Source organism: Pan paniscus, chromosome 14 (genome assembly GCF_029289425.2).
Source record: "Pan paniscus chromosome 14, NHGRI_mPanPan1-v2.0_pri, whole genome shotgun sequence".
NCBI lineage: Eukaryota > Metazoa > Chordata > Mammalia > Primates > Hominidae > Pan > Pan paniscus.
Window position 1 is genome coordinate 45,807,246 of NC_073263.2, and position 23,629 is coordinate 45,830,874.

The 23,629-nt window shown below is 43.2% G+C and overlaps 1 protein-coding gene across 5 annotated transcripts in view; it reads left to right on the forward strand.

Annotated features, from left to right (window-relative positions):
* ERICH6B (glutamate rich 6B) overlaps positions 1-23,629 on the forward strand; it is a 74,435-nt gene that overhangs the window by 38,366 nt on the left and 12,440 nt on the right. For all 5 annotated transcript variants that reach the window (XM_003804210.4, XM_055096734.1, XM_055096735.1 and 2 more), the window contains 4 exons: positions 2,467-2,555; positions 8,835-8,971; positions 13,506-13,567; positions 15,765-15,922. In XM_003804210.4, coding sequence (XP_003804258.1) covers positions 2,467-2,555; positions 8,835-8,971; positions 13,506-13,567; positions 15,765-15,922 — 446 coding nt within the window. The remainder of the gene's footprint in view (positions 1-2,466; positions 2,556-8,834; positions 8,972-13,505; positions 13,568-15,764; positions 15,923-23,629) is intronic.

Consider the following 23,629-nt stretch of genomic DNA (forward strand, 5'->3'; position numbering starts at 1 on the left):
GGGAAGCTGAGGCAGGAGAATGGGTTGAACCCGGGAGGCGGAGGTTGCAGTGAGCTGAGATCGCGCCACTGCACTCCAGCCTGCTGACAGAGTGAGACTCCGTCTCAAAAAAAAAAAAAAGATTTGTTTTTAATCAGTCCAGGAGAAGACATGCTCCACCTGGGGAACACTGTGTGCTAGCATTGACCTACATTAGCACTGGTCCTCTGAGCCACCCTCAGGATGAGTCTTATTGTCCCATTGCACAGATAAGGAGCTGGGGTGCAAGGGGGACATGCAACAGTGACATGCCGGAAGTGGCCCAGGTTCCAGATGACAGAGCCACCACTCGAACTTGGCCTGATACTCCCCCCAGGCCCTTCCCATCCTCTCATGGATTGACTTCAGGAGGAGATAATGATATCACTAGAAGAGAGGTAGAGGTTGACAGATGTCCCCAAAGGGAAAGTTAATTAGAAATAAGGCTTTTTCTTCTCATTCAGCCCCAGTCACAGCTATGATACTGCTTATTACACTTGACATGTTGACAGTGCCCAGCCACGTTAATAAGCTTAATTATTACATTGACTCGAATGTTTCTGAGCACCACTGTTGAGTATTCAGTGCTGCCCAGTTCACCTTATTCCCGTAATAAACACTTCCTTTTGTACCAGCTCACATTATGCATTATTCAAAAAAAAACTACTAAAATATGGCAATCGCAAATGATGGGAAGTTGCTGAGTTACCAGGGCCACAGCCATACTCATCTCCATCTCTGGCAGGCACATCTGAGGCAGGCTCAGAGCACCTTCCACCACAGCCTGCTCCTTGGTCTCTCAGGCCCCTTTTCTACCAGTTCATTCATTTCTCCTCTCTAATGCCACCCACAAGGAGCTTCCCCAGTGCTTGCTTGAATTCCCAAGGATTCTTGCTGGGTTTTCTTCAATGGCTTTTTAAAAATGTCCCTGGTCATTTCCATGGCAGACAGTTCGGGAACACATAGTGTTTTTAGAATCAAGCTGAGCATGCCCTTGCCTTTACCCTGTTGTGGGTACCCCAGTGGGGGTGGCATTGTGTGCACCTGTGGGAAGTGATGGAAGAATTGCCAGGGAATTCTGGAAGCATGGGGCCCACCTCATACGTGGCAAGTCTGTCAGGCACAAGCCAAGGCTGCAGAAGAAGGTTTGCAAGTAGAGAGGCCCCAGGACAGTGTGGGTAAACGCAGCCCCAGCCCAGTAAAATTCTCCATCCCAGGAGGAGCCCAAAGGAGTCAGAGTTTTTGCTACAGAGCCAAAATTGGGAAGAAGAACAAAAGTAATGTGTAGAGATCACAAAGAACATCCCATCTCTGTCCCCAAAGGCATAAGAAGGACACAAAATCAAACAGGATATCAGTCTAGGGCCAACCTGGCAGGGTTCCCAGGCTCTCCAGAGGGGCTAGCTGGAAAGGGCTGGTGTCATCAGAAGCTGAGACAATCAGCCACCATCATTTTCCTGGGGGCCCAATTATCATGCCAGAGCCACTTCCTCTGAGTTCTTCTCTCAGAATCACCTTCCCAGGAGTATGGAAGAGAGGCTCAAGCTGTACTGATCAATTCCACAATTCAGCTTGCACCCAGGCTCCCCGGAGGCTCTAAGCCACTCTCCTGGCCCAGAGAGTCACCAGCCTGCAGCTGACCGTTTTAGGAACAAGGGCATTCACTGTCTCTGGGAGACATTCTCCATCCAACTCACTGGCTCGGGGATTCATCTCTTATGCTCTGATTAGTAATTATGAATCATACGCAATTCTAGAAATTGGCAAATTTTGACAAGCCTGGTGGAAGACAGATATATTTCTTGAAATTTCCAAGTGAAAATCACACTCGGAATGAGTCTCCCTCGGAACAAAATCTAAAGTCCTTCCCACAGCCTACAAGGTCCTTTGAAAGCTGGCCCCCGCCCACCACCTGCCCACCTACTCCTCCTTCCCTCCCTCACTCGCCCGACTCCTCTCTGACCTCCCCTCGGGATGTGCAACTTCATGTCTGCTCTACTGCGAGCATACCATAGGGTTCCCCCTGCCATGTGTCAAACATGCCCCTCCCACACTCACCTCAGGGCCTTTGCACCTAGTCCTCTGCCGGAAAGTGCGGCGAATGTTCATTCTGCCTGCGTGGCCTTCTGCCTGCGCATTCCTTACTTCACTCAAGACTCATTCAAAGACCACTTTGTCAGACTGACCCTCACCAGCCACCAGGAACATGCACTTGCTTTCTTAAGTCAGCTACTGAGACTGACCCTCTTATTCCTATTTTGTTAGTATCCCCAAGTTGAGTTTTAGGTCATGTGATTAACCTATTTAACATCTCATTGATGATGTATGCATTTTTTGGAAGGGCAAAGGTAAATACCATCAATCTATTTCTATTCTTTTTAAATTTTTTATGTTTTTGGTTTTCTTTCCACATGCCCTTCCTTTCAACGCTCCTTCCAAAATTGAAAGTCCTGGAGTTTGCTTCTAAAGAGAACTTTTGGGATGGTATAACAGATGAGTCCATTGACAAGCTGGAAGTGGAAGATTTAGATGAAAACGTAAGTTGGATAAAAACTTGAGACCCCCCGCCTTCCTCCAAATGTAGGGTGGCCAAAGCCTAGCCCAGGCAAGCTGGCTGAGGTCTTGGGTTCTGAGGACCTGGGTTTTCTTTTTGCCTCATATATCCCAGACTGGGTGTTAGAGAAGACAGCAACCCAGAAACTCCAACAAGCACAGACAGAAAAGCCCCAAGGAAAGCCTACTCCCTCTATGTAGCTGGGGCAACCTGGCAAGACAGAAAACTCCAGATGCTAACCTCTCCACTCCAGGCAGCCACCACAGCAAATAGCAGTGGTGTTTCTCTCCCATCTCTGCAGGCCTGTGACCACTACCACCCTGCAGAGAGACACAGAACCAGCCCTGGAAATTCAAAAGGGTGCTCTCCCCAGCTGTTCCCAATCACCAGAGGGGAGATGGGGAGTCATCACGGTTTCAATAAGCCTTACATCCACTGGATGTTTTCTTGTCTTTAAGACAAAATTTGTGTTATGATTTTGTAAATATGCCACATGAATGTTTTGCCTACGGGGGTAGACTAGTGGCTCGAATTTCCTGCATCAACTTCCTCTAGGGCTTACACTCCATGCTGATTCTGAGGGAAGCATTATTATTCCTCGTGTTCTCGACTGCTAAGAAGACTTCTCAGATTGTAGGTACCGACTACAATCCTAAAAATGAAATCTTGTGTCTCTGGAACCCAAAATTAAGCAGATATATGTTCCTAAATTTATAAAAGAAAACGCAAAAAACTAAATATTTCATTTTGTAAATGTTTTTAATTGAGAAATTTTCTGGTCTCAGTTCATATTTAGTCCTAAATTCTATACTTGCCCCTCTACAGCACCGTATTACTAAGATTTACTGAAATACTGCAATGAAGGGAGGAAAAAAATGACATAAATTTAGATTTACTGCTTTGGATTTAAAAGGCAGGAAAGTAAACTCAGGCATTTTGGAAAGATTATTCAACTAGAGTTGAAACCTGAAGGAATTGTTTTAGTTAGACACAAATTATTCAGAAATCTTCAAGGCTCCTGTCCATTGATGTTTTGCTATATCAGGTGGCACTGAATTCTCAGGTGACAGACACATCTTCCATGTGTGTGTTCTGGAAGGACATGGCAGATTTGGGAGCATTCCAGAGTTTTCCTTGGGACAGGTGGGCTGAGCAGGGGAGCTCTCATCACAAGCACCGTGCCATTCCAGAACTTTGCTACTGAAGGATTTTAGGCAAGAATGTGACACCATTAGACTTGTTTTTAATTTCTTTAAGTACTTCGATTCAAACTACCTAAACTGTCTAGCTTTTACACTGTGAAGCTACCAGCTGCACACCATTTTAAAATATTGAAGTAGGAAAGAAGGCTATGAAATAAATGTCTCAAGCCTCTACTTCCTTAATGAAATAACTGCTGTATACTGCTATTTATGTATCCTGGAAATTTTAACGCACATACACATATACATATATTTTAAAACACATGCATATCCACAAATGGAATCATGATGTACATTCTGTTCAATAACTTACTTTTCCCTTAATAACATATTTTGGAAAGCTTTGGTATTCCATTACATCTTGTACCATAATTTAACTAGCACCCTGTCAATGGATGTTTAAGTTGTTTCCAGTCTTGTATTGCGTGTGTGTACATATAAATATATATGTATTCAATGCAATGAATGGTACATATATTATTACATACAAATGCAAGTGTATGTAAAGAATAAATTTCTAGCAGTTGATGCTGGAACCAGAGCTATCTGCATCCTTAACTCAAAAAGCATTGACAAATTTCCCTACCAGTAAGTTGTACCATTTTCCTATTCCCACCGAGAGGGCATGAGAATGCCTCCTCCATCATATCCTCGACCACCAAGGGTCATAATTCTGGCCCATCTGATAGGGTGGAAATAGCATCTTATTGTTGGTTTTTGCATCTCCTCCATTATGAAAGGTGCCGGGCATTTTCACAATTATTGGACATTTGTGTCTCTCTGTGACTGGCCAGTTGGTGTTGTCTTCTCATCTACCATGTTGCTTATTTCTCTTTCTTTCTGATTTGTGAGGGTTTTTAATATATGAAAGACGTTAATTCTTTTTCTGACATACATGTAAATTTGTTTCCAGTTTGTATTTTGTTTTCCAACCTTCTTCTTGGTATTTTCCATGACAGGGTCATTTTTTATGTGCAGTTAGTCTCATGTATCAGTATTTACTTTTCTGATTACTAAGTATTGTTTCATGTGTAGAGAGGTCTTTTCACTCCTCAAAAGAGTTTTTATAATTCATTTACGTGTTCTTCTAGCTCTCTAAGGGATCTCTTTAAAACTATGTGGACTTTATTTGGGGGAAACAATATGGCGTAGGAGATCTAGCCAAAGCCCTCAACAATACTGAGTCCTTTCTCCAAGGAAAGGATCAAATTTGCATTTTTAAAGGTCACTCTGGTGGCTTTGTGGATGATGAATTAGAGGGGAGAGGCTGAGGGCAGGAAGATTAGTAATATGTAGCGGTACAGATGAACACATGGGAAAGCCTGGCAGCTCAGGGCAGTGCCCAGCACAGCTGCCATGACATGGTACAGATTTCTACTCTAGAGGCTGGAAAGCTGAAGAGGACAAGAAGGGTACATTTGTAGGGTGAGGTAGAAAGTTCTATTTGGTACACACTGAGTGTTAAGTTTCTATGAGATATCCAGATAAAGTTCAATTGAAAACCAGAAATATACAATCTAGGTCTCCTGGGAGAAAGTTCTTGGCTAAAGATTTTTATTTGGAATCTGTATTAGTTTGCTAAGCCCTGTTGTTAACAAAGTGCCACCTTTGAGTGGCTTGAACAACAAAATTTACTATATCATAGTTCTGGAGACTCAAAATCTGAAATCAAGGTGTTGGCACAGTTGGTTCCTTGTGAGGGCTGTGAGGGAAGGATATGGCCCAGGTCTCTCTCCATGACTTGCAGAGGACCATCTTCTCCTACATCTGTTCACCCCATTCTCCCTCCATGCATGTCTCTATGTCCACATTTCCCCTGGCTGTAAAGACACCAGTCATACTGGATTAGAGCCCACCCTAAGGACCTCATGTCAACTTGAGTACCTCTGTGAAGAACCTATCTCCAAACTATCACAGTCTAAGGGAGACTTCACAGACTTCATTGCAGTCTAAGGTATTGAACTTCAACATATGAATTTGGGTGGCAGGGAAGCGGCCAATTCAACCATAATAGAATCCTTAGCAAACAGTTGAAGCCTTAGATGGAGAGAGGATCACAAGGTATTTTTTGTCTGACTACTGCAGGTAGACAATACCCCCTGTCCCCCAACTCATAAAAACATTCCAGCATTAGTTGGTGTTTACACATGAGCCTAGGCACTTTCTTGGTTTGCAGTTAGTGTGAAGAATAGTTTTTGGTAAGCAAGGAGGAATCCAAAAACAAAATGGTTGGAGGGAATGATGCCATATCTTCTTATCTAAATGCCATAGACAGAAATAGGACCCCTATGATTAGGGTGTAAAGACTAGTCACTTACGAAAACTAGTCATGATATACATTGTGAAACTCTAGACACAGCAGTGCTACTCCAGGGTCCAGGTGACAAAGTATGTCACAGGGCTGAGGAGTCCTTTCCTCCTGACATCTATGCCACTCTGTTCCCCAAGCATTGAATGTTCAGGGTGCTGTGGCAGCACATATGGCACAGACACTGCATTCCCAGGATAGGCAGTGATGCAGCTTGGCAAAGCAGCACGTCTCCAAGCAACATGGTAGGCAGCAGATATGGACAAGTAGGGACAGAGCAGGAGGAGAAGAATGGAGTGAATGCCACACGGAACCTGCAGCTGCAGTGGAGCAAATGCCACACGGCACCTGCAGCTGCAATGGAGTGAATGCCATATGGAACCTGCAGCTGCAATGGAGCGAATGCCATATGGAACCTGCAGCTGCAATGGAGTGAATGTCACACGGAACCTGCAGCTGCAATGGGGCAAATACCATATGGAACCTGCAGCTGCAATGGGGCAAAAAGCCACATGGAACCTGCGGCTGCAATGGGGTGAATGCCACACAGAACCTGCGGCTGCAAGACTTGTTTAAGTAAACTTCTGAGGCACATTTTGAGAGACTACCAGAAACCAGAGGGGTGCAAACCAGGGAGAGGAAGCTAAAGCCCTCCTATTTGGAGGGGGTCTATCAACCTATAGTTCAGTTATTTTGACAACTTGGCTCATTGCTATTTTTAATTTACTATCACATGTTTGTTTTGTTTTTTTCTTGTAAAGGCAGGGTCTCACTATATTGCCCAGGCTGGTCTCAAACTCCTGGGCTCAAGTGATCCACCCGCCTCAGCCTCCCAAATTGCTGGGATTACAGGTGTTAGCCACCATGCCCAGACTTCATTTTTTATTTCAGTGATACACTTATGCATCACAAATGTTGCTGTGAAAATTCTTTTGGTTCCAAGAACCAGATATTAACCCAGGAGAGGTCTCTGGGCATGGGAGACCTCATCAATGAGGTCCCCAATACACCTACCATGATGATAGGGATAGTTCCACTCTGTAGGCTAGGCAAACAAATGGAATAAACCCCATAAGACATCACATACGCTGGCTGCATAGAGTGGGGTGGCACAGTCTAGAGAACCTCAGTTAGACCCACCCAGGTGGTCGGCCATCCAGCAGACCACAACAGACATTCTATTTTCTGGAGAACAGAACATAAAATGCAAGCAGAATGGGAATAGATCACTGGCCTAGGCAAACAGAAAGCCACTTCATCCCAAAGGAGGGATTGTCAACAATGAGGAATTTAGAGGCAGGAATATGGGCAGCAAAGGCCTTCACCTCAACCTGTCCTGAAGCACTGACTCAAGAAATAGAGACAGACAGGGCTCAGAGGCTAGGAATCAGGCAAGTCGGACCTAAAGCACCCCAGCTTTCTCCCAACCTAGAAATACTGGCCAGCCATAAGCCATATCCTTGTATCTGTCCCAGATCATGTGAAACTTTGGATATGTTGGTCTTTCACTTGCTGTAGGAAGATAGTGAGTTAATGGTATATTTTCCATGATCATACATTGAACAACAGCAATCTCAACCTGTTGGTAAGCAAAAAACAGGGAACATGACCGATCCCTGGCTGTCCTAAGAAGCCAGCTTCACTTTCCATCAAGAGGGATCCAAAACACAAACTCTTGTGAGGACCCACCTATGGGTCAATCCTGGTCAGCAGCACAGACATGGAAAAGAATGATCAAACTGGCCAAATAAAAAGGCAGCTTGTGGACAAGTGCTGTGGCACACACCTGTAGTTCCAGCACTTTGGGAGTCTGATGCAGGCAGATCACTTGAGGCCAGGAGTTCAAGACCAGCCTGGCCAACATGGTGAAATCCCATCTCTACTAAAGATACAAAAATTAGCTGGGCATGGTGGCACGTGCCTGTGATCCCAGCTACTCAGGAGGCTGAGGCATGAGAATCACTTGAACCCGGGAGGCGGAGGTTGCAGTGAGCCCTGATTGTGCCACTGCACTCCAGCCTGGGCAACAGAGTGAAACTCCATCTTAAAAAAAAAAAAAAAAAAAAAAAAAAGGCAGCTTGTAACATCATTACTTTGGAAGAATCTTTAAAAGCAGAACTGCCCAATACAGTGATGCACAAGGTGCTACGCTACTTTTCTGAAGACTCATTCTTCACATTGAATAAATAAATCACCATTGGGAGCTTGGCCATTTGTAGAATGCAGAAAACTTGTTATGCTCTTAAAGCATGGAAGCATTTTTACATTCCATAGCCATCTCCACATTTGAAAAAAGAAGATAATTGTATGTTCTCCAAAGATTTTTTGGCATGTTGATGTTTAAAAAAAATTTTAAGGAAATTGAGGAACAAGAAGAGGATATGATGATAATGGAAATACTCTTTAAAAGAATTCTTGCTAACCATCCTATGGGTCCCGTTTTCTTTTTCCTTTTGTTTTTTTATCTTCAACTTTTAAATTCAGGGTACAGGATGTGCAAGTTTGTTACATAGGTAAACGTGTGCCATGGTGGTTTGCTGCACAGATCAGCCCATCACCTAGGTATTAAGCCCAGCATCCATTAGCTATCCTTTCTGTTGCTCTCCCTCCCCCTGCCCCTGGTTCCCATTTTTGTATTTTTAGAATAATATGTTGAAGTGTCACACAGTACCTTTGAGAGTCAGAAAAGTGATTAACTAACAAATCATTAATTTCCATTTTCTGAATATTTCATTCTTTGATCCTTTTGTAGTTTTTGAACAGCTCCTATCAGACAGTATTTAAAACAATAATCAAAGAAATGGCTGCTCGCAATGAACTGGAAGAGGATTTTGACATTCCTCTAACTAAGCTACTGGAAAGTGAAAACAGATGGAAACTGGTAATTATGTAAGTAACTGGTGAGGCCAAGTGATTGGTCAGTGGATTTGGGTATGCCAGAGGTGGCAGCAGGGAAAGTGTAAATTGAGCCATCAACAAAAAAGAGCAAGTCAGGACCAGACAGGTTCCCTGAGTCAAGGAGCAGGAACAGGCCAAGCACAGGGAAAGGGTAAGATCCAGGGGTCAGATGGGCAGAATGATCCAGCTGCCAGACCAAAATCAAACTCAAGAGCAAGGACATTGCAAGCATGGGAGGTACAGGATAAGATCAAGGCAGATGGTGACAGAGGCTGGAAATTCAGGGTAAGAAAAGGCTTGCAGGGACCATGAACTTGTACAAAAGTCTAGGGAGCAAAGTTCAGACCCCTGGCGCTTAAGGAGAAGACACTGGGGAATCAAGACCTGGGGCATCTGCCCACCAAATTCCCTGGCTTCACGCTAGATGAGCTAATGCTTTTCCATGCATCCTGAAGGAGGGAGAGCCTTGAGCTTCACTGACCTGGGGTCATGGCCGGGGCCCCTGTAAGGTTATTGTAGACCTGTGTCACTGGCATCAGGTCTTTCTAGCTGGCAAGGCCCCAGGTCACAAAATGTTCCAGCCATTTGTACACTGTATTAGTTCATTTTCATGCTGCTGATAAAAACCCAAGACTGGGCAATTTACAAAAGAAAGATATTTAATGGACTTACAGTTCCATGTGACTGAGGAGGCCTCACAATCATGGCAGAAGGTGAAAGGCACATCTTACTTGGTGGTAGACAAGTGAAGACAGCTTTTTCAGGGAAACTCCTCCTTATAATAACCATCAGATCTCATGAGACTTACTCACTATTACGAGAACAGAACTGGAAAGACCTGCCCCCATGATTCAATTACCTCCCACTGGGTCCCTCTCACAATGCGTGGGAATTCAAGATGAGATTTGGGTGGGAACACAGCCAAACCACATCATCCCACCACCAGCCCCTCTTGGTCTCATATCCTCACATTTCAAAACCAATCATGCCTTCCCAACAGTCCCCCAAAGTCTTAACTCATTTCAGCATTAATTCAAAAGTTTACAGTCCAAAGTCTCATCTGAGACAAGGCAAGTCCCTTCTGCCTATGAGCCTGTAAAATCAAAAGCAAGTTAGTTACTTCCTAGATACAATGGGGGTACAGGCATTGGATAAATACAGCTGTTCCAACTGAGAGAAATTGGCCAAAACGAAGGAGCTACAGGCCCCATGCAAGTCCAAAATCCAATAGGACAGTCATTAAACCTTAAAGTTCCAAAATAATCTCCTTTAACTCCATGTCTCACATCCAGGTCACGCTAATGCAAGAGGTGGGTTCCCATGGTCTTGGGCAGCTCTGCCCCTGTGGCTTTGCGGGGTATAACCTCCCTCCCAGATGCTTTCATGAGCTGGCATTGAGTGTCTGAGGCTTTTCCAAATGTACAGTGCAAGCTGTCAGTGGATCCACCATTCTGGGGTCTGGAGGACGGTGGCCCTCTTCTCACAGCTCCATTAGGTGGTGCCCCAGTAGGGACTCTGTGTGGGGGATCTGACCCCACATTTCCCATCCACACTGCACTAGCAGAGATTCTCCATGAGGACCCCGCCCCTACAGCAAACTTCTGCCTAGGCATCCAGACGTTTCCATACATCCTCTGAAATCTAGGCAGAGGTTCCCAAACCCCAATTCTTGACTTCTGTGCACTCACAGGCTCAATACCATGTGGTGGCTGCCAAGGCTTGGGGTTTACACCCTCTGAAGCCACAGCCCAAGCTCTATGTTGGCCCCTTTCAGCCATGGCTGGAGCAGCTGGTGTGCAAGGCACCAAGTCCCCTAGGCCGCACACAACACAGGGACCCTGGGCCTGGCCCATGAAACCATTTTTTCCTCCTAGGCCTTCAGGCCTGTGATGGGAGGGGCTGCTGTGAAGACCTCTGACACCCTGGAGACATTTTCCCCATTGTCTTGGTGATTAACATTCGGCTCCTCGTTACTTATGCAAATTTCTGCAGCTGGCTTGAATTTCTTCTCAGAAAATAGGATTTTCTTTTCTATTGCATTGTCAGGCTGCAAATTTTCTGAAATTTTATGCTCTGCTTCCCTTAGTAAACTGAATGCCTTTAACAGCACCCAAGTCACATCTTGAATGCTTTGCTGCTTAGAAATTTCTTCCACCAGCTACACTAAATCATCTCCCTCAAGTTCAAAGTTTCACAAATCTCTAGGGCAGGGGCAAAAATGCTGCCAGTCTCTTTGCTAGAACATAAAAGGCTCACCTTTGCGCCAGTTCCCAACAAGTTCCTCATTTCCATCTGAGACCACCTCAGCCTGGACTTTTTTGTCAGCATTTTGGGCAAAGCCATTCAACAAGTCTCTAGGACGTTCCAAACTTTCCCGTATTTTCCTGTCTTCTTCTGAGGCCTCCAAACTGTTCCAACTCCTGCCTGTTACCTAGTTCCAAAGTCAGTTCCACATTTTCAGTTATCTTTGAGCAGCACTGCACTCTACTGGTACCAATTTACTGTATTAGTCTGTTTTCACACTGCTGATAAAGACATGCCCAAGACTGGGCAATTTACAAAAGAAAGAGATTTAATGGACTTACAGTTCCACATGGCTGGGGAGGCCTCAGAATCATGGTGGAAGGTAAAAAGCACATCTCACATGGTGGCAGACAAGAGAAGAGAGCTTGTACAGAGAAATTCAATAACATTCAGATCTCATGAGACTTTTTCACTATCACAAGAACAGCATGGAAAAGATGCCCCCATGGTTCAGTTACCTCCCACCAGGTTCCTCTCACCACACATAGGAATTCAAGATAAGATTTGGGTGGTGAGACAGTCAAACTATATCATACATACACCCAGCCTGTGGTGCAGGCATGCTCTCAGCATGGAAGCCTGCTCTTTCCTTTATCCACTGTCAGAAACCTGGAGAGCCAGGTATGAGTTTGTGCCCCCATGGGTCTGTTACAGACTCTCCAGCAGTGGCACCAGGGACAGGCTGTGTGAAACAAGGTGCCCTACCTAATCACGTGGGCAAGTTCAGGTGTTCACAAAAGTCAGGAAGAGATTGACTGCCAGCAACTTCCACTGTGGACTCAGTAGAGGCATGGGGCAAGAGACCCCCAGGGCTTCTCTGGGAAATGGGAAGGCAAAACACAAAGAACTCCCAAGCTTTTGGATCAGCAAAAACAAACACCAAATAATATCTCTATACGTTATCCAACTGCCTCTGTGCCATTTCCTCCCTCTCTTCCCATTTACACAGTATCAAAGGCTGATTCTAACCTAATTGCATTCAACAGATATTTCATGTGCACCTACTATGTGCTAATTTAGGCTCTAGGGATACAGTAGGGTGTACCCCAGTCTCTGGTATTGAAGAGCCACCTGATGGGGATTCCACTGGCTTGCAAAGGTGGGCAAAAAACAAGAGACGAACAGCCAGTCTTCCCAAAAGGGACTTGGGTGCCTCTGGCTAGATCCCCTCACTGGAGTTTAACTCTTATCTGTGTTTGGTATCCTGCTCTAAGCATAAAGGATAGGCCCCCACTCCACCCATTCCTTGGTCCTTATTTTTTCACAAGTGCCAATAGTCTAGGTAACTGCTTCAATTCCATTAAAAGTCCTTGCATTATAAGTGAATAACATTTGGTACAAATGGGCCATGGACTCATTCTCAAATTTCCCTATTGCTTCTAGGGTACAAATAAGGGAACCATTGCTCTGTGCTAGGTAACAGTGCGGCCCTTTCCAGCAAAGGATGTTTGCTTCCTGGAGTTACTCTGGGCTAAATTAATATGCCCTCTTCAAGGAATCTGATCTAAGGATTTAAAATCTGCAATGGCAAAGGCCTCCTTTTCAGATCCAATTAAGCCTGGGAAGCTTACTCTTTCTGGCACATTCCCTTTCAAAGGGGCTCTGATCTGAGAACTAGAAAACACAGCTGCCCTGGAGAGCACCCTTATTTGGAAGGAAAACAGTCCACACCACTGAAACGCCAGGATGACTCACTCTGTGTCTTGACATGAGAGGGAGAAAAGGGCTTGATCATGTTGAAGAGCTGTGACTCGTGTGGCTTTCATGATAAGTCCTTTTGAGTAAGGCTATTTGAAATTGTCCTACTAAATGCAAAGGGGTTTCAGGTGGTTCTGGGTTTCACTGGGATATAAACAAGCTGCAGAAAATCAAATCCATCTGTGTGAGTTAATAATAGGGCCATACTTACATTTGGACCTCCCTGCTCTGTCAGCTGCCCCCAAGATTACCCTCGTTGAATTCGTTTCGAAGGGTTTAGGGTTCAGCCGTATGCCCTGGTTGTGGGTCAGACCACACGAGGGAAGCACTAAGTGGATATCACGCACCATCCCTTTACTCTGGGCATTGACTTGAAGAAAACTGGCCTAGAAAGCAAAGCCATTGGCCCCATTTCCACCTGCGAAAGAGACTCTGCAGGCTCCAGTACTGTCTGCACTGTGTGTGATGGCATGTATGCGTGAACTTAGTCTTGGATTCTAAAGATGATCCACTTTACTTTTAGGTTGAAGAAAAATTATGAAAAGTTCAAGGAAACAATCTTATGGATTAAGAGGAGACGTGAAGGTAGGCACCACTCCACCATTTTCCACCACGTGCTGGCTCTCCTGTCCGCATCCCACCACCTCTCCCCTTCTGCATGTACTGTAAAGAAGGTGGAAGGGCTCATTCACTCACTTCAGTGCCTACAGGGCTAACGTGGTCCTGGCTGCCAGGAATGAAATACCGAGCATGACAGACACAGTCTAGGGCCCCAGTGAGTTTCTCTCTTGGTGGCAGGGGCAGGTGGGGGATCCAAACACAGAGCGAGTCACCTTGGCATTTCCATGGTGTGGACTGTCTTACTTCCCAATAAGGATGCTCTCCAGGGCAGCTGTGTTTTCTGGTTCTCAGATCAGAGCTCCTTTGAAAGAGAATGCTCCAGAAAGAGTGAGCTTCTCAGGTTTCATTGGTCTATTCTTGGAAGGATAGACAAGAAAGTAGGGAATTACCATATAGAATGGTTAGGCCCTGTGATGGGAAGGGGACACTGTGGGACCACACAGTAAGGGATTAACACAGATTTGGGGGAGTGGGGTACTCCAGGAAAGGAATATTAATGCAAAAATTGGAAAACAAATAGCTCCTTTACCAAGAGACTAAAGGCATTTGGTGTCCAGCTATTAAGATTTGCAAATCATGGAAGTTACCAGCTTCATGGATCTAATCATGGAAGGCTTCAGTGAAGGGACTAAGCTATCTTCATTCAAAAACTCATACTACAACACGAAGTATCTTCCAGGTGACTGGACCCAATTAACATGAAAATGATAGCAATATTCATGGGAGACATAGCGCTAATCAATCATGGTACTTTTTCTCGCTGAGCCTTGTCTCTGCCTGATTCCCTCTCAATAGACTACACTTACCCCCAGTACCAATTCATGCCCCTGACCTAACTCTTAAGGAATAGCTGCTGCAGGCCCTGCCTGCCTCTCCTGAATCCTGTCACCTCTAACTCATCCCCACTCCAGCCTCCAACCACACAGTGCTTATGCTGGGACTCCTACTTTGCATGCTACAGATTTACCTTCCATTGGAGGTGGAAATCTTCTCAGCTTCAAAGCCCGGTTAAGTTCCCTCCCATGAGCTCTCATGGAAGCCTGTATTGACCTCAGTGATGGGACACACAGCGCTCTCCTAACTGACCTCCCCTTAAGTAGTGAGCTGGGGCTCCTCACCCCCACCAAGAGCATGTTGGCTGATACCACAGCTAGAAGCCCCTCACCACGGCTCCAGCCACTCAGCTCCCACTGTTAAGCACTTATCAAAAGCCACTAGACTTGTTTTTCAGTTGTCCTTACTAGTTTAGTTCCAAAATTCAATTGTCATAAAAATGGACAAAATGAATATAAAAAGAAACTTGTTGCTATGAAATGAAAACCAAGTTGAATGCTTTAAAAAACAAAACTCAGCCAGGTGTGGTGCCTCATGCCCATAATCCCAACACTTTGGGCAGCTGAGACAGGATAATCCTTTCAGGCCAGGAGTTTGAGACAAGCCTGGCCAACATGGCAAAACCTCGTCTCTACATTAGCCAAGTGTGGTGGCACACGCCTGTAATCCCAGCTGAGGCACGAGAATTGCTTGAACCCAGGAGGCAGAGGTTGCAGTGAGCCAGGGTCATGCCACTGCACTCCAGCCTGGGCAACAGAGCAAGATTCTCTCTCAGTCAATCAGTCAATCAATCATTGGTGTGATTTGAGCAAAAATGATCACAGAGCCCAATCATCAGACCTGTACATTGTCTTACCTTTTAAATGACATGTTAATATACACTTCCGTTTTACCTTTTTTTGATGACTCCCTGACTTTCACCTGTTTTTTCAATTAGCAGCCACAGCATTCACTGGGTGAGCATTCCTCTCATTACGTTGTAGTTGGCATTATCATTGTGTCACCCACTCATACCCACACATCTGTACAGGTTGACCATCACTGTCATATCAGGCATCCAGCACTGGGCTGACACGCACTAGGCACTTGATAAGTACGTGTTGAGTGAATGTGTGACCAAACAGAGTGAGCTGGAATGTCAGCCCCAACATTTCTCTCTTCAAAGGCCTTAATCTTCCCACTACCCGACAGCCTTCCTGACTGGGGAAAAATGGCAGATCTCCCAAATCCTCAAACTCCCTTTGGCACCTTGAGAGAGACAGATCTAAGTTTCCTTTCTCTTTCCCACCAAAATCTTATTCAATGCAATCATTGAATTGAATGGCAGCTCAAAAGTTAACAGAGATGACCAGTTTCACATTTCATTTAATGAGCAAACCAACACCTGAGAAGCCTGAGACAGAAGAAATCCAAAAGCCTCAACGTGTTGGTCGTCGTAGGAAGAAATTAGAACGAGATAAGGAATGGATACAGAAGAAGACGGTGGTAAGAGGGACAGTACATGGCTGTTTTTTACTTTGCACAGGATTTTTTTGGCTCTGGTGAGGTGTGCATACACCACCAGAGAGCTGTAAGGAACAACACACAATGTAAACACAAAAATGCATCCAAGATATCAGAGGTACACCTGAGTGTGTGGGTTGTTGGCAGACTGACTAGGATTTTTACTAGGATTTATTGAGTCTTCTGCCTGCAGGTTCTCTATTAGGCAATTGGATGGGTTTGAGAGTGGAATAAAGGAAATGTATATTATATAGGCCCCAGCCAGATACTGCGGCATGCATCTGTAGTCCCAGCTGCTTAGGAGGGTGAGGAGGGAGGATCACTTGAGCCCAGGAGTTCGAGGCTGCAGTGTGCTATGATCACACCTGTAAATAGCCACTGTACTCTAGTAGCCTAGGCAACATAGCAAGACCCCGCCTCTAAAAGGAAAAAGATATATATAGATCCATCCCCCTAACAAATTAGAATCCATATCAAAAATCAATCACACAGTGAATGGATAAATAAGCTATGGTACATTCATACAATTAAATATTATTCTGCATTAAAAAGAAATAAGCAATTAAGCCATGAAAAGTCATGGAGGAAACTTAAACACATATTACCAAGTGAAAGAAACCAATCTGAAAAGGTTACATATTATGATACCTACTATATGACATTCTGGAAAAGACAAAGCTATGGAGACAGTAAAAAGATCAGCAGTTGCTAGGAGATGGGGGCAAGAAATGATGAAAAGGTGAAACACAAGAGTTTTAGGGCAGTTAAACTCTTCCATATGATTCCACAATGTTGGATACATGTCATTGTACATTTGTTCAAATCCACAGAATGTGCAACATCAAGAGAGAACCCTAATGTAAACTCTGGGCTGTGGGTGATAATGGTGTGTCAGTGTAGGTTCACCAATTATAACAAATGTACCACTCTCGGGTGGGGGGATGTTGATGGTTGGGGAGGCTGTGCATATATGGGAAACTGTACTTTCCACTCAATTTTTCCATGACCTGCTCTAAAAAATGAAGCCTATAAAAAATCTATCACATGGTAGTATTCATAAAGACTGATACTATTCTACAAAGATCTGAGTGAAAACTAGTCTCAAAATATTAGAGTCATTCATTCCATGCAAATGAACACCAAAAGCGAGAAGGAGTAGCTATTCTTATGTCAGACAAAACAAACTTTAAAGCAATAGCAGTTTAGAAAGACAAAGAGGAAGATTATATAATGATAAAAGGCCTTGTCCAACAGGAAAATATCACAATCCTAAATATATATGCACCTAACATTGGAGCTCCCAAATTTATCAAACAATTACTACTGGACCTAAGAAATGAGATAGACACCAACACAATACTCCACTGACAGCACTAGACAGGTCATCAAGACAAGAAGTCAACAAAGAAACAATGGATTTAAACTATACCTTGGAACAAATGGACTTAACAGATATTTACAGAACATTCTACCCAACACTGCAGAATATACTTTCTATTCATCAGTGCATGGAACTTTCTCCAAGACAGACGATATGATAAGCCACAAAACAAGTCCCAATAAATTTAAGAAAATTGAAATTATATAAGCACTCTCTCAGACCACAGTGGAATAAAACTGGAAATCAACTCCAAAAGGAATACTCAAAACCATGCAAATACATGGAAATTAAATAACCTGCTCCTGAATGATTATTGGGTCAACAATGAAATCATGATGGAAATTTAAAAATTTTTAGAACTGAATGACAATAGTGACACAACCTATTAAAACCTCTGGGATACAGCAAAGGTGGCTAAGAGGAAAGTTAGTAGCCCTAAATGCCTACATCAAAAAGTCTGAAAGAGCACAAATAGACAATCTAAGGTCACACCTCAAGGAACTAGAGAAGCAAGAACAAATCAAACTCAAACCAAGCAGAAGAAATAACCAAGATCAGAGCAGAACTAAATGAAATTGAAACAAAAAAAAAAAAAGAAAAATGAAACAAAAAGTTGGTTCTTTGAAAAGATAAATAAAATTGATAGACCCTCAGCAAGATTAACCAAGAAAAGAAGAGAGAAAATCCAAATAAATTCAATTAGAAACAAAATGGGAGATAGTACAACTGACACCACAGAAATACAGAAGATCATTCAAGGCTACTACGAACACTTTTACATGCATAAACTAGAAGACCTAGAGGAGACAGACAAATTCCTGGCAATATACAATCCTCCTAGCTTAAATCAGGAAGAATTAGTTACCCTAAACAGACCAATAACAAGCAGTGAGATTGAAATGGTAATTTTAAAAATTACTAACAAAAAAAAATTCTACCAGACATTCAAAGAAGAATTGGTACCAATCCTATTGACACTATTCCACAGGGAAAGAAAGAGGGAATCCTCCCTTAATCATTCTGTGAAGCCAGTGTCACCCTAATACCAAAACCAGGAAAGGACATACCAAAAAAAGAAAACTACACACCAATATCCCTGGTGAACATAGATGTAAAAATCCTTAACAAAATACTAACTAACCGAATCCAATAACATATCAAAAAGATAATCCACCATGATCAAGTGGGTTTCATACCAGGGATGCAGGAGTTGTTTACCATATCCAAGTCAATAAATGTGATTCACAACATAAACGAATTAAAAACAAAAATCACATGATCATCTCAATAGACACAGAAAAAAGCACTCAACAAAATCCAGAATCCCTTTATAATTAAAACTTTCAGCAAAATTGGCATACCAGGGACATACCTCAATGTAATAAAAGCCATCTATGACAAATCCACAGCCAACATAATACTGAATGGGGTAAAGTTGAAAGCATTCCCTCTGAGAACTGGAACAAGACAAGGATGCCCACTCTCACCACTTCTCCTCAACATAGTACTGGAAGGCCTAGCCAAAGCAATCAGACAAGAGAAAGAAAGGGCATCCAAATTGGTGAAGAGGAAGCCAAACTGTCACTGTTTGCTGATGATACGATTGTATGCCTAGAAAACCCTAAAGACTCCTCCAGAAAGCTCCTAGAACTGATAAATTAATCCAGCAAAGTTTCCAGATACAAAATTAATGTACACAAATCAGTAGCTCTCCTCTACACCAACAGTGACCAAGCTGAGAATCAAATCAAGATCTCAACTCTTTTTACAATAGCTGCAAAAAATAAAATAAAATACATAGGAATATATCTAACCAAGGAGGTAAAAGATCTCTACAAGGAAAACTACAAAACACTGCTGAAAGAAATGATAGACAACACAAACAAATGGAAACACATCCCATGCTCATGGATGGGTAGAATCAATATTTTGAAAATGACCATAGTGCCAAAAGCAATCTAGAAATTCAATGCAATTCCCATCAAAATACCACCATCATTCTTCACAGAACTAGAAAAAAAAAATCCTAAAATTCACATGGAATGAAAAAAGAGCCCACATAGCCAAAGCAAGACTAAACAAAAAGAACAAATCTGGAGGCATCACATTACCTGATTTCAAACTATACTATGAGGCCATAGTCACCAAAACAGCATGGTACTGGTATCAAAATAGGCACATAGACCAATGGAACAGAATAGAGAACCCAGCAATAAACCCAAATACCTATAGCCAACTGATCTTTGACAAAGCAAACAAAAACATAAAGTGGAGAAAGGACATCTTATTCAACAAATGGTGCTGGGATAATTGGCAAGCAACATGTAGGAGAATGAAACTGGATCCTCATCTCTCACCTTATACAGAAATAAACTCAAGATAGATCAAGGACTTAAATCTCAGACCTGAAACTATAAAAATTCTAAAAGACAACATTGGAAAAACTTTTCTAGACATTGGCTTAGGCAAGGATTTCATGACCAAAAACCCAAAAGCAAAGGCAATAAAAACAAAGATAAATAGCTGGGACTTAATTAAACTAAAGAGCTTTTGCGCAGCAAAAGGAACAGTCAGCAGAGTAAAAAGACAATCCACAGAGTAGGAGAAAATCTTCACAATCTATACATCTGACAAAGGACTAATATCCAGAATCTACAACAAACTCAAACAAATTAGCAAGAAAAAAAAATCCCATCAAAAAATGGGCCAAGGACATGAATAGACAATTCTTAAAAGAAATGCAAATGACCAACAAACGTGAAAAAATGCTCAACATCACTAGTGATCAGGGAAATGCAAATCAAAACCACAATGCCATACCACCTTACTCCTGCAAGAATGGGCCATAATCAAAAAATCAAAAAATAATAGATGTTGGTGTGGATGCGGTGAACAGGGAACACTTCTACACTGCTGGGGGGAATGTAAACTAGTACAACCACTATGGAAAACAGTGTGGAGATTCCTTAAAGAACTAAAAGTAGAACTACCATTTGATCCAGCAATCCCACTACTGAGTATTTACCCAGAGGAAAAGAATTCATTATACAAAATGGATATACTTGCACCCACATGTTCATAGCAGCAGAATTCACAATTGCAAAAATGTAGGACCAACCCAAATGCCCTTCAACAAATGAGCGGATAAAGAAACTGTGGTGTGTGTGTATGTGTGTGTATATATATATATACACACACATATATATATATGATGGAATACTAATAGCCATAAAAAGGAACGAATTAATGGTATTTGCAGCAACCTGGATGGGATTGGAGACTATTATTCTAAGTGAAGTAACTCAGGAATGGAAAACCAAGCATCATACGTTCTCACTCATAAGTGGGAGCTAAACTATGAGGATGCAAAGGAATAAGAATGACACAATAGACTTTGGGGATTCAAGGGGAAAGGGTAGGAAGGGGGTGATGGATAAAAGACTACAAACTGGGTTCAGTGATTACTGCTTCGGTGATGGGTACACCCAAATCTCACAAATAACCACTGAAGAGCTTACCTGTGTAACCAAATACCACCTGTTCCCCAAAAACCTATGGGAAAAAAAATTAGAGTAATTGAGAGTGAGCGAATAATCAGGTCTAAAGCTCAAAAAAGAGGCATTAAGGTGGGAATTTAAAAGATGTGATAGTCTTCATGTCTTCAGTAAATACACGTGGAGAACATACGGCGCCCTAGGCACTCTGCTAAGTTCTGGAGATACAGAGGCAAATGAGACACAGCCCCCTCTCCCATGGAGCTTATATGTTCCAGTTGAGGAGAGAGTCAATACACAGAAGTACTATTTGGTGCTATGTTGGCTATTTTTAGGAGCCACGAGGAATCAGCAGCAGAGGGGGCCCTCCAGCTGGGCTGAGAGAGAAGATGCTCTCATGCCTATAGAGTAATCAGGAAAGGCCATTTGGGACAAGTACCATTTGAGCCTAGGCATGTATGAAATGAGGGCGTGAGCCATGGAGACTCCTGGGGAAAGGGCATTCTAGATAGAGCCAACAAGTGCAAAGGCCCTGAGGCCTTTGCCTCAAGGACAGCCATAGGCAAGTGGGAAAGAAATAGGAAATTAGCTTGGGTGCCCAGGTCAAATAGAGCCACTGCCTCAAGGACACAAAGCTGTATTCATCTGGACAATGCTCATTAGCTTCTGAAGCAAATGCTTCCCAAAGCCAAGTGGCTTAATGAACAGATGTCTGTTTCTTTCTCATGTCATGTCTATTTTGAGCCTTGTATTTCTTTTGAGTGGCTCCCTTTCAAAGTGCATGTCGGGGATCTGGGTCTTTTCATCATAGGTCTCTACCATATTGCAGTTGTCTATGTCCAGTTGTATGGACAAGAAGTGAAGCCAGGGTCCAGGCTTAAATTCCATTGACCAGAATGGACCCCATGACCCCAGCTAGCGGCAAGAGAGCTGGGAAATGGAACAGCTTGCACTAAGAGGAAAAGCAATAGGACAGCTTTACATCATGAGTGTGGCCTCAATTGTGGCAAAAGTGAAAGAGCATAGGAAATCAACACAGTTAACCAAGGTATGGACCTTTCTGACCTCCAGACAAGGAATGAGAAGTTCAGTATTCCTTCAACACTTGGGCCTGCATTGAGAAGGGAAGTCTGTGGGACCAGTCAGAACTCCTATAGACAGGAGAAGGGGGCTCTCCAGGTTGTAGCAGACAATGGTAAGGGCGTTGGAAGCCCTCATATAAAGTCTTCAGCTTTCTCCTATCCCTGGCCTCACTTCTTCTAATAGATAAAAGAAACCTTACTTGGCTTATTGCTCCAATTAGGCTATATAACTCCATGTTCTTCCACACTCCAGGCCCTATCCTGCCTCAGATCTTTGCCAGCTCTGGCACCATCTACCCACCATGGCGCCCCCTCCCCACTAACATCTAAAATGTCCTCCCTGCAGCCAAGAGGAAGATTCTCACCAAGATCTCTAAGCAGAGGATCCTTTCTCACCTACCATTCATGTTGGGCTGCACCAAGCACCCATGAGGTGTGGCAAGGAGTGGCACATTTGGTTTTGTTTGTTTGTTTTACAAACAGGCAATAAATCCCAAGCTGTTTGCTGAGTGCACACCTTCTGTGTGTGCTGGTGTTCAGGCCAAATCCAACCCCTCCAGGCCAGGACCCAGGGCCTCACAGCAGCCATGGTGAGCTCGCAGAACAGCTCTGGCACAGCTCGGGGTCCCGCCTGCAGGACAGGCCAGAGACACAGTCTCTTTACTCTGCACTTTAAGCTCTTGCCTCCTATTCTGTCCCCAAGCAAATGCTGACGAGCTTCAGGCTCTTAGACATGCTGTTTGTTACATATTTCCCAGTGAGAGAACATGTGCCAACTCCAGCTCTGTGTAAGAGATTTTGCTTTGTCCATGGGGTTCTTGTCATCAGGAAAATTTCATTACATGACAAGTGAATTCGACGAACAGAAAGCATCTCAAGAAATTCTGGCTTTTGGGTGGCTTTTGAAAATAAGACCTAAGTGACAAATACCCGCTACCAATGAAAAACATCTGGACATTTCCAACAGGTCACCAGGCAAACCAACTGTGGGTAAAATACAAAGCACTTTTTAAACCAAGTCTCTATCAACGGATGGATGAAAAAGGAAAACGTGGTCTATATACACAATGGAATACTACTCAGCCTTAAAAAAGAGGGAAATCCTGTCATTTGTGAGAACATGGATGAACCTGGAGAGGATTATGCTAAGTGAAATAAGCCAGGCACAGAAAGTCAAATACTTTATGACACCACTTATGTGTGGAACATAAAAACATCAAACTCATAGAACAGAGAGTGGCCAGGAGCTGAGGAGTAGGGAAACGGGGAGGTGTTGGTCAAAGGATACAAAATTTCAGCTAGACAGGAGGAATAAGTTTAAGAGGTCTATTGTACATCATGGGGACTAAAGCTAATATTATATATTGATATTATATATAATATATATCAATACATTGCATACCTGAAAATTGCTGAGAGAGTAGATTTAAGTTTTCTCACCATAACAAAACATATGTGAGGTAATGCATATGTTAAATGGCTTGACTTAGCCAATCACAATGTATACATATATCAAAGCATCATGTTGTACAACATAAATATATACAATTTTTAATTGTCAATTAAAGAAAGAAAAAATTTTAAAGGGCTTTTTTTAGGTTTAAAGAAAAAAGCAGTGCTTTGTATACTAAATGTCGCAGGTGGCTGGGAGCTTAATGGTCAGAGGCAGCATCAGGGATAAATCTGAAGCTTGGGGGTCAGATTGCTGGAGCCTGGCTCTCTTCTAACTAGA